This window comes from Panthera uncia, chromosome D2 (genome assembly GCF_023721935.1).
Source record: "Panthera uncia isolate 11264 chromosome D2, Puncia_PCG_1.0, whole genome shotgun sequence".
Classification (NCBI taxonomy): Eukaryota; Metazoa; Chordata; class Mammalia; order Carnivora; family Felidae; genus Panthera; species Panthera uncia.
In genome coordinates this window covers 45,166,075-45,182,364 of record NC_064818.1, presented here as the reverse complement: position 1 = coordinate 45,182,364, position 16,290 = coordinate 45,166,075, and the positions used below count along the sequence as shown (strand labels likewise).

General features: G+C 47.6%; 1 protein-coding gene across 1 annotated transcript in view; it reads left to right on the top strand.

Annotated features, from left to right (window-relative positions):
* Nucleotides 1-6,464: 6,464 nt before the first annotated feature.
* Nucleotides 6,465-16,290, top strand: part of VSTM4 (V-set and transmembrane domain containing 4) — a 92,462-nt gene continuing 82,636 nt past the window's right edge. Inside the window, exons 1-3 of the mRNA XM_049646000.1 lie at nucleotides 6,465-6,498; nucleotides 7,607-7,670; nucleotides 8,220-8,707. Of these exons, the coding sequence (XP_049501957.1) occupies nucleotides 6,465-6,498; nucleotides 7,607-7,670; nucleotides 8,220-8,707 (586 nt within the window). The remainder of the gene's footprint in view (nucleotides 6,499-7,606; nucleotides 7,671-8,219; nucleotides 8,708-16,290) is intronic.

The following is a 16,290-nucleotide window of genomic DNA, read 5'->3' as shown; positions in this document are numbered from 1 at the left end:
GCGCCGGCGGGCCGGGGCTCCGCGCGTCCCGGTGGCCGCGCCAGTTCGGCGGAGCGCGGCGGCGCCTCCCCGGCTCCCCGCGGCCGCGGTGCCGGGGCCCCCTTCCCGCCTCCGCCGGGCCCGGGGGCCCCGCGGACACTCGGAGCAGCCCCTGCGCCCCAGCGGGGCCAGGCCTTAGAGGGCAAAGCTTGAAGGGACGCGCCGCCGGCCCTAGTTGTTGCTCTGTTTTCTTTCTTTCTCCACGACACTCGGGACCAACGACTGTGGGCACGTTAGTCTGGCGGCAACTTCCCTTTGCCTCTGCGGAGAGCTGCTCAGACCCAGCGCGAGGGGCTGGCTGTGCCCCGGCAACCCAACCCGGGACTTGTCCGTGGGCGGTCCTGGAGACCAGGCCCGCTGAGACAGGGTGTCCACGCCTGGAAGAAGTGGGACCCTCTACCGGCGCACCCTGCTTTAGCACGGCCCCTACCTGCGCTGCTGGCTTTCTCTTGGGGTGGCTGCCCTCACTTCTGAGTTGCTGAAAAAGTGGCTCTCTTTATTCCCCCGAGCCCTGCCCCCCTGCCTCAGGGCTGCAAAGGCCCTGTGGCTAGAATAATAGTTAATAATGAGTATGTCAATGGCTCTTACATTTCCTGTGTAGTGTTACACAGTAGGTCATGTAATCGCAACAGCCCTTCAAAGTAATCATGACAGGAGCAAAGGTTATATATCCAGGTGCCTTGCAAACATCAACTCCGTTTGTGACCTCTGGGGGAGGCGCTGTTATCATCCCCATTTTATAGGTGAGAAAACTGAGGCACAGGCCCACCAGTCGACTTGCCTTAAGTTCATAAGCTTGTAAGTTGTGGAGCAGGGATTCGAACCCAGGGAGCCTGGCCCTAGACTGAACTCCTACCATCTAAGCTTTGTTTTGTGAATAAGGAAGCTGATGCTCTGAGTTAAGTGATTTTCCAAGGGTGACCCAGCTACCGAGTGGTGGAGCTGGCATTTGAGCCAGTGTAGATCAGAGTCTGAAGAGGAGAGACTTGGATCACAGTGGGAAGAAATTCACCCATTGTTCCCTGGCTACCAGGGCAGTGGGGTTTCTGCTGAATCTGAAATCGGTGCAGTGGGAAGGAAATGCTCTTGTACCTGTCCCTGCCTTGGCTGACCGCGACTGCAAGTTTGACTGGGGTGGTTGGGCCAGGCCAGTTGTGGTGGCCTGTGTGGAGTAGGCAGCAGCCAACAGGATGCAAGGGGCCCCAGGCTCCCTGACCACCTTCCTAATAATCACAGGTGCTATCAAGGAGGGTGCCCTCAGAGAGAGACTTTTGGGGGGTCAGGGACATTCTCATGTTTTCAGGAGACTTGAGAGCTGCAATTGGGGATCCTTTAGAGTCTGCCCTGGCTGTGCCCGAGGACATGCCGGAGGTAATCAGACAGCCCTGCTTCAGGGAGGACTCACCATGTGCCACCCACTCCACTGAGTTTTTCACCCATGACTCCTCGCCACGGTGCCCGGGGAGGCTTTATACATTGGTCTGGACTCTTAACCACTGCACTTTTCTGCTTCTTGATTTGGGGGCAGAGTGGGGCCTTAGCGGTTACCTGGTCCCACCCTCATTTTATAGGAAAGGAAACCAAAGGGTAAAATATTTACCAAAAGCCAAGCTGTGGTCCAGAGTGGTGGTTGAGAGCTGCCTTTGAAGCCAGATGGCTTGCACTCAGATGCCAGCTCTGCCATGTTTATGTGAGCTTGAGCAATGGGCTTAGCTTCTCTGTATGTCAGCCCTCTTCTCAGTAAATTGGGGATAAACAGTTCCAGGATGGGGCGCCTGGGTGGCTCAGTGGGTTAAGCGTCTGACTTCGGCTCAGGTCATGATCTCACGGTTGGTGGGTTTGAGCCCCGCATCGGGCTTTCTCTGCTGTCATGCATGGAGTCTGCTTCGGATCGTCTGTCTCCCACTCTGTCTGCCTCTCCCCGTCTCCCCTGCTCGCAAGTACTCAGTCTCTCTCTCAAAAATAAATAAACATGGAAAAAAAAAACATAGCTTGAGTATCAATTGACTAAATACATCTAAAGGGCTTACAACAGTGCTAGGCATAGAGTTCACACCCAGCCGTTGTTAGCCTCTATCATTGGTCAATGTCAGTTTTTGTCCTGGATGAAAGCTATTTTCAGGTCATGGCCTAATGTGAATGCAGCACCCCATAGGCTAGGTCTGGTAACATCTCTGCTTGGTGCTTGATAAACACAGGCTCCTAGTGCCATGGGTTTTTAAGTAATACAATTGTATTTCTTTCAGAGATTTATTTGAAATTCAGACTATCTTTTTAGTGTTTTTTAATTTTATTTATTTATTTTATTTATTTTTGAGACAGAGGGAGACAGAGCGTGAGCAGGAGAGGAGCAGACAGAGAGGGAGACACAGAATATGAAGCAGGCTCCAGGCTCCGAGCTGTCAGCACAGAGCCCGATGCGGGGCTGGAACTCAGGGACTGTGAGATCATGACCTGAGCTGAAGTCGGACGCTCAACCGACTGAGCCACCCAGGTGCCCCAAGACTATCTTTTTAATAAAAATGAGATTTTTTGTTGCTGATTGGTACCCACTATTTGCATTCTTCAGAAACGTAGTAACTTCTGGCTGAGTGGGGTCAGGGAAGAAAGAGACCCTGGGGAGGTGACCGTGAGCTGAAGTCTGAGTTGGAGTTAATGCCATAAAATTCAGGGCAGCAGTGAGGAATTCTTGGAGTGAGAGGGAGCAGTTTCTTCAGGACAGAGAAAGAGAATGGGACACAGAGCCACTGGCACATCCCGGTGGCCATACCCACCTCTGTGTCCCAAGCAAGGTGGGTGCCTTGTTTCTGTTAGAAGTCCTACCTACACTGCCCTGCAGCTGGAAGTTTCCCTCCTCCCCTTCATGATGAGTGCTGGAGGGAGGGGCAGGGGCTTTGCTTTGTACTAGGTGAGTAGGTTATATACCATTTGGTACAAAGATGTTCTTTTAAGCTGTTTTCAGAGCTGTGTTAGTCCTTCTCATGACATTATCCAAACGGGAACAACAGGGTGAGACCCCGTAAATCCTAATCACAGGAATTTGATGTGTGCTTATAGTCAGAATCAGCCACATCATTTGCGGAATCAAGTGCAAAATGAAGATGTGGGGTCCCTTATTCAAAAATGTCAAGAGAGTGACAGCAGAGATTGAGCCAAGTGGGGTGCCCCTTCAAATGTAGGGCCCTGTATGATGCAGATCATACACTCAAGAAGCCCACCCTGCTCGACGATGGGCGTGTATGTCACTTTCTGTAGACCTCAGCTGCCCAGCTCTCAGCATACAAACTAATACCGGTATTTTAAAGGTGTTTTCTCATTGGAGCTCACACTTAACCTCGTGAGGCATCATCTTTCAGTTTTTCAGATGAAGAAACAGGCTCTGAGGGTCTCACACCTAATAGCACCAGGTTTCTAGCCTGGCTTTGTTCAGGGCCAACCTCTGGCTCTCTGCCCAGCCCCACCAAGCCACTGGGAAGGTCTGGGCCATGAGTACCCCAGTGCCCAGCCCACATGGGGCACCAGGGCTCCCAAGTAGTGAGGCATGTGCTTGTTGAAAGAATAGGGTTCCCTGTGGCCAGAATCCTGTTGCTCTGTCTGGGTCAGTTTCTTCTCTGCCTGTGTTGTCATATTCCTCCTGTAAGAACTGGCCTTGGGGGACCCTTACTGGGGTAGAAAGTACCCTCCTGAGATCCACCAGCAGGCACGGGTGGCTTTGTGGGCCACTATGTGGTGCACATCACCAGAGGACACTGTTCTTTCTGTTTCCAGGCTGCACCAGGTTCCTCCTGCCTAAGGGTCTTTGCACAGGTGGAAACTTCTCTCTCCCAGGAAGATCACTCTTTGCTGTTCTCCTGAATTTTATGTCATGAACTCCAACTGAGCCTTTAGCTCACAGTCACCTCCCCAGAGTCTCCTTCTTCTCTGACCCCATAGACTAGATTAGGATCTTGCCCTGATTTTTTAAAGCCCCGCACCTTTTCTCTGTAGCATGTGACACTATTTGCAGTTAAATACTCCTGTGTCTTTTTCCCGATGACGGGCCACCTTGCCCACTGGACTCTCAGCTTCATGAGTTTAGGAAAGCTGTCTTCCTTGTACATGGCCTGGGATGTGGCTGTTGCTCAGCAAGTATTTGTTGACCGATTAAGTGCACAAAGCATAGGCTGGGACGTAAGCTGGAGGAAAGGAGAGAGGTGCCCGGGGCAAAGGGTTGAGCAGTCTACCTCCCCCCTTAGTTCCCTGCAATGCAGGGGTCACAGAGCAAGAAATTCAGCTCTTCTAGACTCTTAACATACAGAGAGCAAACTGAGGGTTGCTGGTGGGGTATTGGGGGGGGATGGGCTAAATGGGTGAAAGGCATTAAGGAGGGCATTTGTTGGGATGAGCACTGGGTGTTGTATGTAAGTGATGAATCACTAAATTCTATTCCTGAAAGCATTATTACACTGTATGTTAACTAACTTGGATTTAAATATTAATTAATTAATTAATTAATTAAAATTAAGAGTAAAAAAAAAAGAAAAAGAAACAGCTCTTCTCTGGGCTGGAATGACTTTTTGACAATTCTCCCTCCTAGGCCAGGAGAGGAGAGACTCTGCCTCGCCCGGGGCTGCTCCCTTGCGTTCCTGGGGTAGGAGAGTGATACCCACCCTCCCCTGTCCGGTAGCTGGCTTGGCCTTTGCTTGCTTGGCTGGCCCCTCTGCCCTGCAGGGGGTGTATTCTCTGCCATCCAGCCCGAGCCCCGGAAGGGGCAGGCCTGGACTCTCCTTCTGGTCAGCCCGACTCCATCTGTTGGGCTTGCCCTTGCTTCCCCCTGTCCTGACTCCCACTGCTGCTCTCTCTGCTGAGCTATACGCGGCCTGGCCACCACGGTGAGGTGGATGTTACACGGTGCTTTCTTTTCTGGTATTTAACTAAATACCCAGCGCAGCTGATGTCTGCTGGGCACTGGGGGCCTCTGCCGCGTTTTCTCCCGTCTCTCCCCATGCCTGCACGCGAGCTGTGTTCACTGGATTTAATCTAGCCATTTCCAGTGCCAAGCAGAGGGCGTTATTGCGAACACCTGGCTTTCAGAGAAGGCTCATCACAGGCCAGGGGACCCCTGAGAGCCTGTGTCCTCTAGCAACGCTTTAAGGCCCTGAGGGGCCTTTGGGCCTGAGTTTCAGTCACCCACCGCCCATACCCTTGAGTTGAAAGTGGGTGTAAATATCTGGGTTGGTGGCACACGTAGGGCCAAAGTGAGCCTTCCTGTGTATTGATTTGCTACGACTGTGGTAACCAAGTGCCACAGACTTGGGGGGGCTTTCAGCACAGTCTTGGAGGCCCGAGGTCTGAGATCAAGGTGTTGCACGTTTGGTTTCTTCTGAGGCTCCCTGTTTGGCTTGCAGATGGCCGTCTTCTCCCTGCCTCCTCATGGGGTCTGCCCTCCGTGCGTGCACATATCCGTGCCCAAAGTCATCTTCTTATAAGGACACTGGGCGTGTTGGATTAAGGTCCTCTGTAACAGCTCGTTTTAACTTAATCACCTCCTTGAAGGTCCTATCTTCAAGGACCTTCAGTCACACACAGTCAAGTCCTGAGGAGTGGGGATTCGGGCTTTAACGTGTGGTAAAGAGAAGAGGAGGGGCCAGTTTAGGCAGATGGTTCAGTCCATTGGCTTCGATGGGAGCTGCTGACTCCTGGCCAGAGCCACAGGAGTGCAAGGGTTACTCGTTTGCCTCCAGGATGGAATCTGGCCTCCCATGGGACTGAACATTTGGCACATTCTCCTGGTTTCAGTCACTATAAATAATCCCTCCTTCACGCAGCGTTAATAGGAGGAGACTGGGGTGTGGGGTCTGGGCTCTCTCATCCCACCCATATTGTTTCAATTTCCTGCCTTCCCCAGCTCTCCTTGACTCCAGTGGGGGGGGCCTTTGGAGGCGGGCGGAGCTGGGCTTCAATCCTGGAAGCCAGCTGCTGCCTCTCTGCCACTCTCTGCCTGTGACGAATCCCAGGACAGAGGTTGGAGTGGGTCAGCCTGCTGTCCTGCCTGTGTGGCTGCTCGCCAGGGAGCCCCTGCCCCTGTGGGGACTAAAGGCAGAGCCTTTGCAGTCAGGAAGGACTTGGGCTAATTTAATATGTTGCACAGGCAAGGTGCAGGGCAGATGGACAAGGTGCAGGGGAGACGGGGTGGGGGCAGTTCCTCCTCTGTTGTCTTACATGAGTGATGTCTGTCACAGTGAGATTGTGACTAGAGAATGTGCACCTGCCTTGGTTGTTGATGCCCTTCATTCCCAAAGTGTCTCCCTGGGCCTGCTTTGTCCTTTGCTGCTATAGACACAGAAGTCCTCATTCTTTTCCACAAGGTGAGTCCAACCTGCCACCAACCTTTTTCTTGTGAGTTTATGCCCACCTATTTTTTAAGGTAACAAAAGGTGGTCACGATGGGGTTAACACCGAATGATGGCCCCCAGAGATGTCTGTGTCTTAATTCCTGGAACCTGCGAATGTTACCTTATGTGGCAAAAGGGACTATGTGGATGTGATTGAGTTAGGGATCTTGGAGTGTCCTGGAGTGTCCTGGGGGGCCCTGGCTTCTAAGAGAGGAGAAAGAAAATGAAAGGAAATTGACCCCCCAGTCATACCTCGGAAGGTATTCTGTTTATGAACTCGATAGCAGAAGCCACATGGGAGGATTAGCTTATCGCCAGGATTTTTACAGTGAAGAATATTTTCTATGTGAGAACTTCCCGCCCCAGCAGACACAGGGCCTCCTCCCCTTGCTCCTCGCAGTGGAGGGGTTCAGGCCTTTCTTCATCTTTTTTGTCCTTCCTCCTTGCATACCTGCAGCCCTGGCCAGGGTTCAAAGCTTCTGGTGATCCTCACATCAGGACCCGAGCCCCTTCATGTGACCAGAGGTGACATTTGGGGCTGAAAGCTGTGGCTGGAGATGACCGCCCAGGGACACCTGCTTGTGCAATGGGGCGGGCAGGGAATAGCGTTTGCTGCTGTTGGGCCCTTGGCAGTGCAGGTTGAGGACAGGGGATGCGGTGTGAAGACAGTCTTGCTTGGATGGAAGGAGGTTCTGGGCATCCTGTGTAAAACGTCCTTTCTGGGCTCTGCCTGCCAGGTGACGAGTCCATCCGTGAGCCCCAGGGCAGGACAGCCACACTGCAGAGCCCCTGTAATCCCCATGCGGCATGTCTCCTGGGGGAAGGCCTCTGTGAGCTCTGCTGGTCAGGCTGGTCTGGGTGGGTGTTGGGGTGGCTCCCTCAAAGGTGGGCAGAATGGCAGCCAGAGAGGGGCAGCCCTTGGGGTGGATCTAAGAAAACAAAGGACAGGAAGTAGTAGACCAGGTCTGGAATTTCGGAGCATCTTCTGGGTTGTTGGGGGGTGGGGCGGTTCTCCCAGTTCTCCCTGTTCCTGGGTTCGTTCATTCTTTATCCCTGCACTGCAGCTCTGAAGCTGTGGATCCTAAAGCCACTGAAGACTTAGAGCAAGAACCTAAGAAGCCTCTGTTGTTCCAGCTCCTCGGTGCTGGTTTAATGCCCACCTGACCAGTACTGACGCTCTGCCTTGGTTACAGTTGAAAAAGCTGAGACAGGGCAAGGGGCTCGGAAGGCCAGCTCCTGGACCCCCAGCATTGCCAGGTCAGGCAGGTCGGGACGAAACTGATCAAAGTGGACCCTGGGAGGCAGGCTGGTGGATAGGATGTGGCTGGACATTTTTAAGAGATTTCCCAAACCCAGATCTTTTTTGTTTTTTTTTTTAACATTTTAAAAAAGTTAATTTATTTTGAGAGATAGAGCAAGAGCACGTGGGAGGGGCAGAGAGAGAGAGAGGGAGACAGAGAGTCCCAAGCAGGCTCCATACTGTCAGTGCAGAGCCCGATGCAGGGCTCAAACCCACGAGCCAGGAGATTACGATCTGAGCCGAAGTTGGATGCTTAGCCCACTGAGCCACCCAGGCGCCCCAGTTGCCTGGATTTTAAATGTCAGCAGCTAATTCAAAATGTTTTTAAACTATGTCTGGGCCAGATGGTCAGTAGCATCTCCTGTGAATGGGATGTCTCAGGGGTGAGGACATGGGAGCCCGCAGAAACCCCCTGTCCCTGCCATGCTCCTGAAGGAGTCCTTCCATCCACCACAAAGGAGTGAGTGTGGACAGGATCAGGGTGGCCTGCCCCTCTGGCCATGCAGATGGCTCCTGGAGAAAAGACGCACTGTGCGTCCTTCTGGGGAAAGGCAGGGCCTGTGCTCATTTTCTTCTTTCCTTTTTTTCTCTGCAGAGGTGTGTGGGGCCCTCAATGTCACCGTGTCCCCGGGGCCTGTGGTTGACTACCTGGAGGGGGAAAATGCCACTCTTCTCTGCCACGTCTCCCAGAAGAGACGGAAGGACAGCTTGCTGGCCGTGCGCTGGTTCTTTGCACGCCCCAACTCCCAGGAGGCCTTGATGGTTAAGATGACCAAGCTCCGGGTGGTGCAGTACTATGGGAATTATAGCCGCAGTGCCTTCCGGCAGAGGCTGTGCCTCCTCGAGGAGAGACGTGGGGCACTCTACACACTCTCTGTTTTGACCCTTCGGCCAGCGGATCAAGGGCATTACGTGTGCAAAGTCCAGGAAATCAGCAAGCACAGAAATAAGTGGACCGCCTGGTCCAATGGCTCCTCAGCGACGGAGATGAGAGGTAAGGGCATGTTCACTCTTTGGGGGGAGAAGGGGTTCAGATCTGTGGTCCTCGCTCCAGTCAGCGAGATAGGGGCCCCCAGATGACTCTGTTGGGCTAGAATGCATCTTCGTGGCCTCTGTGAGCCACGGCCATGTGAAACAGGCTGTGGGGATGAGGGTAGCCCTTTCCTTAGACGCTGTGGCTAACGTAGAAGTAAGGAGAGACAGGAGCCAGTGCCTGGCCCCATGCTGCCCAACCTAACCCTGAGTAAAACCCTCACGTCTGAAAGATTGGACTGGCTATGTGTGTGCTACGCCCCTAGCTCAGGTCTGTGCAGGCTTGCTTGCTTTGGCTAGAGGGTGCTGGGTATCTGTGGGAGGAGCATGCATTGGGAGGTCCTGATGTCAGTTTCCGGGCCTCAGAGCAGGGCAGGCTGGTGGCTCTCATCTGTTGCCCGGAAGAAGTGATCCAAGCCACAGGCAACATCTCACTGAGAAATTCATCCCAAAGCACGCAAAGGACCAGAGGTGGCCCTCCCTTCCTGGAGAAAGATAGGAGGCATGGGTTGTGTCCTGGAACATCTCGACTACCAAGTGCCATATTTGAGGGTTATCATGTTTTTAAATCACAAATGTTCTACAGTTTTAATAAGACTTGCTTTTGGGTGCTGACTATTGCATTGTTGATTGCTTCTAACTTGAATTTGGTCTGGTACAGGATAAAGAGGATCACAAAGTAAAGCTGATGGTCCCAAGTGTGGGAAAGAATCTAATTTTATTATATACATGTAATATAATGTTAAAGGCATTAGTGATGCTGTTTTGATAAGCTTTTTAAAAGGGATACAACTCAGTTGTAAAAAGGTTTTTTTTTTTTGATGGAAGGAGAAAGGGTATTTTTAATATCCTATATGCATAAAGGACATGTTAAAGTAGATAATTTATGTAGATAGTGTTTAGTACAACTTTATTTGCCTTTGGAGTTTGCTCATTATAATGTTCTTAAGCACAGAATGATGTATTATCTGAAATGTGCACATTTTCTCCCTAAGCATATTCATTCAAGAAAACAAATGACTATTAGTATAAATATATCTTTTGGCACAGAAAACAGAAAAATACATCCGATGACCAAAGGCTGAGGAGGGAATCCACTCTGAATATCCACTTGGCTCCGAAACATAAAGTCTCATGCACATCCTTTTTATTTTTATGTCACAGTGTATTCTGGAACTGTACGTTACAGCTCTTGTTAGGAACGACTCTGTGCCAATCAGAAAGGATGTAAAGATTTCCTACATTCAAGTGCAATCATCTCGTTCATTATTTAATGCGAATCTACCCTCAGTGAGGGAAGCTGGGTTCCTTCTAGAATGTTCGTTTAGGTACCTGCGCCCCAAACCTGAGGTAGTTCTTAAGGTTTCACTGAAAATACACACCTTTTCCCCCCTTCTTCTTCTCCCCCACCTCCCCCTTGTCTTCCCTTCCCTCCCTTCCTCCCCTTCCCGCTCTCTTCTCAGAACCTCCTCTCTCTTCTTCCTCTCCTTCCCTTTCAATCTCCTGTTCTTCCCGTTTCTGGTTCTTCCCCTCGTCCCTCTCCTTCCCTTCCCTTACTCTTTTCTTGTTTCTCTTTCCTCTGTCTCTCTGTCTGTCTCATGCTCACCAACCCCCCCCCCCCCCCGCCCCGACCCACACACCCTCTGACGGCTCACCTGGAAGTGATTCTAATCTCACAGCAGAGCTGGGCCTCCCTTGCTGTGTCTGCTCCGCCTCAGAGCCTCCTGCTCCTCACACTGCCTCAGCCTCTGAGCAGGACTGTGGTTTTCTGACAGGAAGATTAGAAACCTTAGGAAGTGATGACCATGCCTTCTAGAATATTCCACACAGGCTTCAAGGGGACTACATCAGGAGGGTTAAGGAAAGGTAGTTCCAAATACATGACCTGAAAGCAGACTGGCTTGTTTAGGTTGGAACATGTCCGCCCCAGGCTGGGGGGAGTGTGTGGAAGCTTGGCTCTCTGTCCTTCCTGGGCAAGGCGGGGGACAGGCCCGTGGCTCCAGCCTCCTGGGGCGCCTTTCCCCAGGCCCTTTCCCTCGCTCATTTCCAGGGGCCTTGTTTTCCTAAATCTTCACCTCACATTAATAATTGTTGTATGGAAAACCAGAACAAAACAAACACAATGGGCACGTATTTTTGTGTTATAATACTGAATAGGAATTCTCAGAAGTGTTTTGGAGTAAGTGCCTTTCCTCTACTGGGCCCCATATTCTTTCTTTTCTAATACACTCACTTTGCTCTCCTCCTTCCTATGGGCTTCTCAAGCCATTCCCAGGAGAGGGGAAATTTTCTTGGGAATGTTTTCAACACTACCCCTCCTCACTGCCCTTCCTTGACCATGGACTATTGCACTCTCCTTCTTGCATACTCTTTTTTTTTTAAATGTTTAATTTATTTTTGAGAGAGAGAGAGACAGAACATGAGTGGGGGAGGAGCAGAGAGAGAGGCAGGCACAGAATCCCAAGCAGGCTCCAGGCTCTGAACTGTCACCACAGAGCCCGATGCAGAGCTCGAACTCACGAGCTGTGAGATCATGACCTGAGCCGAAGTCGGACGCTTAACCAACTGAGCCACCCAGGCGCCCCTTGCATACTCTTGATGTGAGAATAAAACTGCTTGTCTTTCACTGTGAACTCCCAGAAAGAAAGGTGGGTGCATACTGTCTTCTCATCTCACTGTTGAAAAAGGAGGTTGATTCATACTGTATATTGAGGGGATGGTTCCTGGCACAGAGCAAGTGTCACAGGGTTTTACCCTGATTTCCACATGTTGGTTGTTTTCTATTGCAAAAATAATATAGTTCAATTAGAGAACTACTAAACATGAAGAACGTGAAGAAATAGGTTTCAGGGTTTAAAGAAGATAAAAACGACTTGTAATATCTCCACCCAGGCGTAACTTAACATTTCAGTGTAAATCCATATAGTCATTTTTATGCAAATAACAATTAAAAACCTAATTCCACTCATACCATAAGTACTATTTTCTGACTGGCTTAGTGTGCACATTTTCCCGTGTTGTTAGTTATGCTCCCATCACATAATTTTAACGGCAGGATAGTATTCCATGATGCGGATGTACTACAGTTTATCTTTTCAGTTACTGTTATTGGACAGTTAAGTTGTTCAAAATTACGGTCGGTAAATCTCCACAAATGTCCCTGCCTTTTGAATAAAGTCTTGGAAATAAGATTGCTGGGTCCAAAGGAATACTCAGTTTAACGATTGATACCATTTAGATTGATACAATTTAAGGAGGTGACTTGACCTCTAGAGTAGTTAATGAATTCATATACCCACCAGAATTGAAAATGCCTTTTCCCCGCGGATTGGTCTATGTAATATAGACTTTTCAGAGATGATGACGGTGATGATGATGATTATGAGTGCCTGGTATACAGCTGATGCCTAATAAGTACTTGATGAATCAATGAAATGCTTTTTGATAGCACTTCTTGCCATGGATGACTTTGAGGTAGGCATGACTTGATGATGGCACCTTCTCTGGAGAAGTCACTTCTCTTTCCCTTGGCCCATTCCAATCATATGTCATATTCGAGGCCCTTGTCCATCCTTCCTCTTCCATCACAAAGGACTTCTTTGTGTATGCTAGCCCACAGAGATCTATCTCACATCTTAATATCCCCAGTTTCACTGCCATCCCCAGAAGTAATCATTGTCAGTCCGTGCTTTACATCTTTCAAGTCCGTCTTCGGTGGGCACTCAGTGCCCACCAACACGTATGTATTCTAACAACACTACACTTCATGCTGTACAAGCATTGTTGATGATATTACTTACACTTTTTTGTGATCGATATCACATAGCCAGACAACGCCAAACTGCACACCATCATCCCCCTAGTGCTGAGGTCTTAGGAAGCTTCCAATTTTTCATTAACACAGCAAGTGCTTCGGTGAACACCCTTCTGCACGTTTTCAAGTTTTTCTGTTTGGTTACATTCTTGGAAAGAGAATTGCTGGGCCTAAGGCTATGCATATTTAAATTTTTAATAGACAATGCCCGTATGCTCTCCAAAAAGATTTTGGAAATTTATGCTCTATCATCGCATGATAGAGTCTATTTCCCTGAAGCCTCATTAACAATGGATATTATTAATCTTTTTCAGTATTTATCACTGTGATGGGAAAAATAATATTTCCTTGTTGTTTTAATTTTGATTATTATATTCAATACAATTTAATTTCAATTATTATATTCAATTATTAGTGAGGTAGTGAGGTTGAAATCTTGTCATATGTTTATTGACTATTTAAAAAAATTTCTTCTGTCAATTGCCTGTCCATAACCTTTGCCTGTTTTTTAATTGGTTGCCGTTTTTTTCATATATATATATATGTGTGTGTGTGTGTGTATATATGTATATATGTGTACGTATATATACGTGTATATGTATATGTAATACACATATATATATACATATACACATATATATATATTTTTCTGATCATTAATTCTTTTAGCTGCTATAACAGTGCAAAATTTTCTTCCAGTTTGTTATTTGACCTTACACTGTGTTTATGTTTGGTTTTTTTCCTTTACCATATAGATATTTTACATTTTCAGATATTTATGTTGTTAGATTTGCCATTTTTTCCCTTTATGGTATTCCTTTTTTCAGTCATATTTTTTTTAATGTTTAAATTTTTTTTGAGAAAGAGAGAGAGAGAGACAGAGCATGAGCAGGGGAGGGGCAGAGAGAAAGGGAGACACAGAATCTGAAGCAGGCTCCAGGCTCTGACTTGTCAGCACAAAGCCTGACACGGGGCTCAAACTCACAAACCGTGAGATCATGACCTGGGCCGAAATCAGATGCTTAACTCTTTCAGTTGTATTTTTTATTGAGATGTAATTTATTCAATAAATTACACATAGTACCTTGGCTTCATATATTATCTAGGAAGCTTTTTCCCATCTCAAGCTTATAAAGGTATTTTCTGTTTTCCTTTAATGTTTTTAAAGGATTAAAAGAAAATTTTACTCTCTCTCTTTGGAATCCATTTTTATATATGGTGTGGAATAGTTAACTTCCTTTTTGTTTCAAAATGGCTATCCTGTTGTCCCTACGTCATCTACTGAACAGATAAAATTTCCCTGTTTTGAAATGTTACATTTTCATGAGTTAAATTCCTACATTTAAATGTAAACTCCATACCTCACCAATATAGCACGATTTTAATTATTAGAGAATAGGGCAAGTCTCATTAGTTTTAAAATAAATGTCTTGCCTAGTCTCATTTCATTTTTTCTTCAGCTGCTCTTCCTTAGTTTTGTAGAAATTATGTTGGGGTTTGATTTTATTGGGGTTTAATTGACTTTATAAATTACTTTGGTGTGGGTATATACATCTTATACGTCTTTATGATTTTAAATGTTCCTATCCAGGGACCTGCTGTGTTCCTTCATGCATGCCGGCTGATATTTTTAATCATTCGGTAAAGATGTCTTAATATGAGTCTTGAACATTTTTTATTATGTTTATTTCTAGGTATTGCATGCTTCTAAGTGGGATCTACCCCTTCTCCCTACATGCACACACACACCTCTTTTAAATTGGTTATTGCTGATTTATAGAAAGGTTGTTGACTTGTATTTGGCAACATAATAAGTTATCTTATTTTTTCAGATATAGACTTTTTCAGTTACTTCTCAAGGACGTCTGCAAGTTGATATCTCATTTGGTTTTGCTGACTTTATTGCGTTGGCCCGTAGTGAGTCATCTACCTGTACTCTTTTTGTTGACAGTTCTGGGAGTTTTACTTTGACCATTTTGGCTTTTACCTTGACCATGTTTTCCCATCTAGCCCACATGGCCCCTGCTAGTGATTGTCAGTTGGTCTACTGAAAAACCAGCTTTGAGGTATCCATGACTTTTTTGTGATCCCTACTAGTAAGCCTATCAGAAAAGCAATTGAGTTTGGCCTGACAATGTGTCTTAGTAATTTACCTTTTCCTTTTTAAGTTTCTTAGAACGCTTTTAAAAACCCAATCTCAAGAAATGAGCTATCAAGCCACGAAGGCCTGGAGGAACCTTAAATGCATGTTACACAGTGAATGAAAAGCTACATACTCTATGATTCTAACCATATGACATTCCAGGAGAAGGCAAAAGTATGGAGATAGTGGAAAGATTAATGGTTGCCAGGGGTTGGGAGGGAGGGATGAATAAGTATAGCACAGAGGATTTTTATAGCAATGAAAACATTCTGTATGGTACTATAATGGTGGATACGTGTCATTATTAATTTATCCAAACCCATAGAATGTACCGTACCAAGAGTGAACCCTAAGGTAAACAATAGACTGGGTGGTTTTGATGTGTAATTGTAGGCTCATGTATTGTAACAAATGTACCCCTCTGGTGGGTGGGGGTGCATTGACAGTGGGGGAGGCTATGCATGTGTAAGGGCTGGGGGGGTCTGGAAAATCTCTGTACCCTCCCCTCAATTTTGCTCTGAACCTAAAACTGCCCCCCAAAAAATAAAGTGTTAAAAATGATGATGATGATAATAATAATAATAAAACCACCTAGAAACTTGTCAGAGATAGCCTAAAGTTTTAAAACCTACTTTCCTACTTTTTTTTTTTTTTTAAATCAAGGTGTTACTGACTTCAGGGTTCTCTGACTCCCAGGTAGAAACAGGCACGAGGCCAAGGGTGGCATGGATAGCATTACTGCAAGCTCATGTCCGGGTGTGAGGGAGACAGCCTTCGTGAGAAGGATACCGGGCTGCTCCCTGAACAGTGGCTGCGGAAAGTGTTTGGAGGGGCTGAGGCAGGAAAGGAGCGATGTCTAAACATGTAAAGGTGGGGAAATACGCAGGCACAGTTAACAGAACATGCTCCTTCACACATAGTAAGTGTTATTTGCCTGTTCCGCCTCCATCCCCGGGTGTGATTTTTAGCATTATAAAGATAGGAAAAGGTGAAAGGTCAGGGCTGTGGTCCACTGTGGCTCTGACTAGTCTGGTCTGGTCTTTGCAGGAGTTGCAACTCATAGCTTGTTTCAAGTTCGTGGCTTCTGGCTTCCTGATTCAGTGTAGCGCCTGCAAGGTGGGCTAGAGAAATGGGTGATCAGAGCGGGGTAAGGTTTTCTGCAAGTTCGTGTTCTGTAAAACAGGTGGCTCAGAAAGGAAAACTACCAACGGGCAGGCAGGCAGATACTCAAAGAGCTTTCATTTTGAAACACTGAAATTGTAAGGAGATTAGGGCCTAGGACAACTTTATCCCAACCTGTGGCAGGGGCCTCAGAATCCTTGTCTCAAAGGCACTGGGCACGCCTCTAACATCGGGTACCTTTCCTACACTCCAGGACATCTCACTTTTCCTTAGCTGGAGTTCTTTCTTACCTGTGAATGGTCACCACTTAAGAAAGGTCAGATGTTCTCTCTGAAGAGGAGAGGGACAGAAATGTGATCAGCAGGTCTTCGGGTTGAAGAGGTTATTGCTGGGAAACTCACTTGCCAAGCTGTTGAATAAATGTAGCTCATGGATTTTACTGTGGTGCCACGACTGACTTTTCATG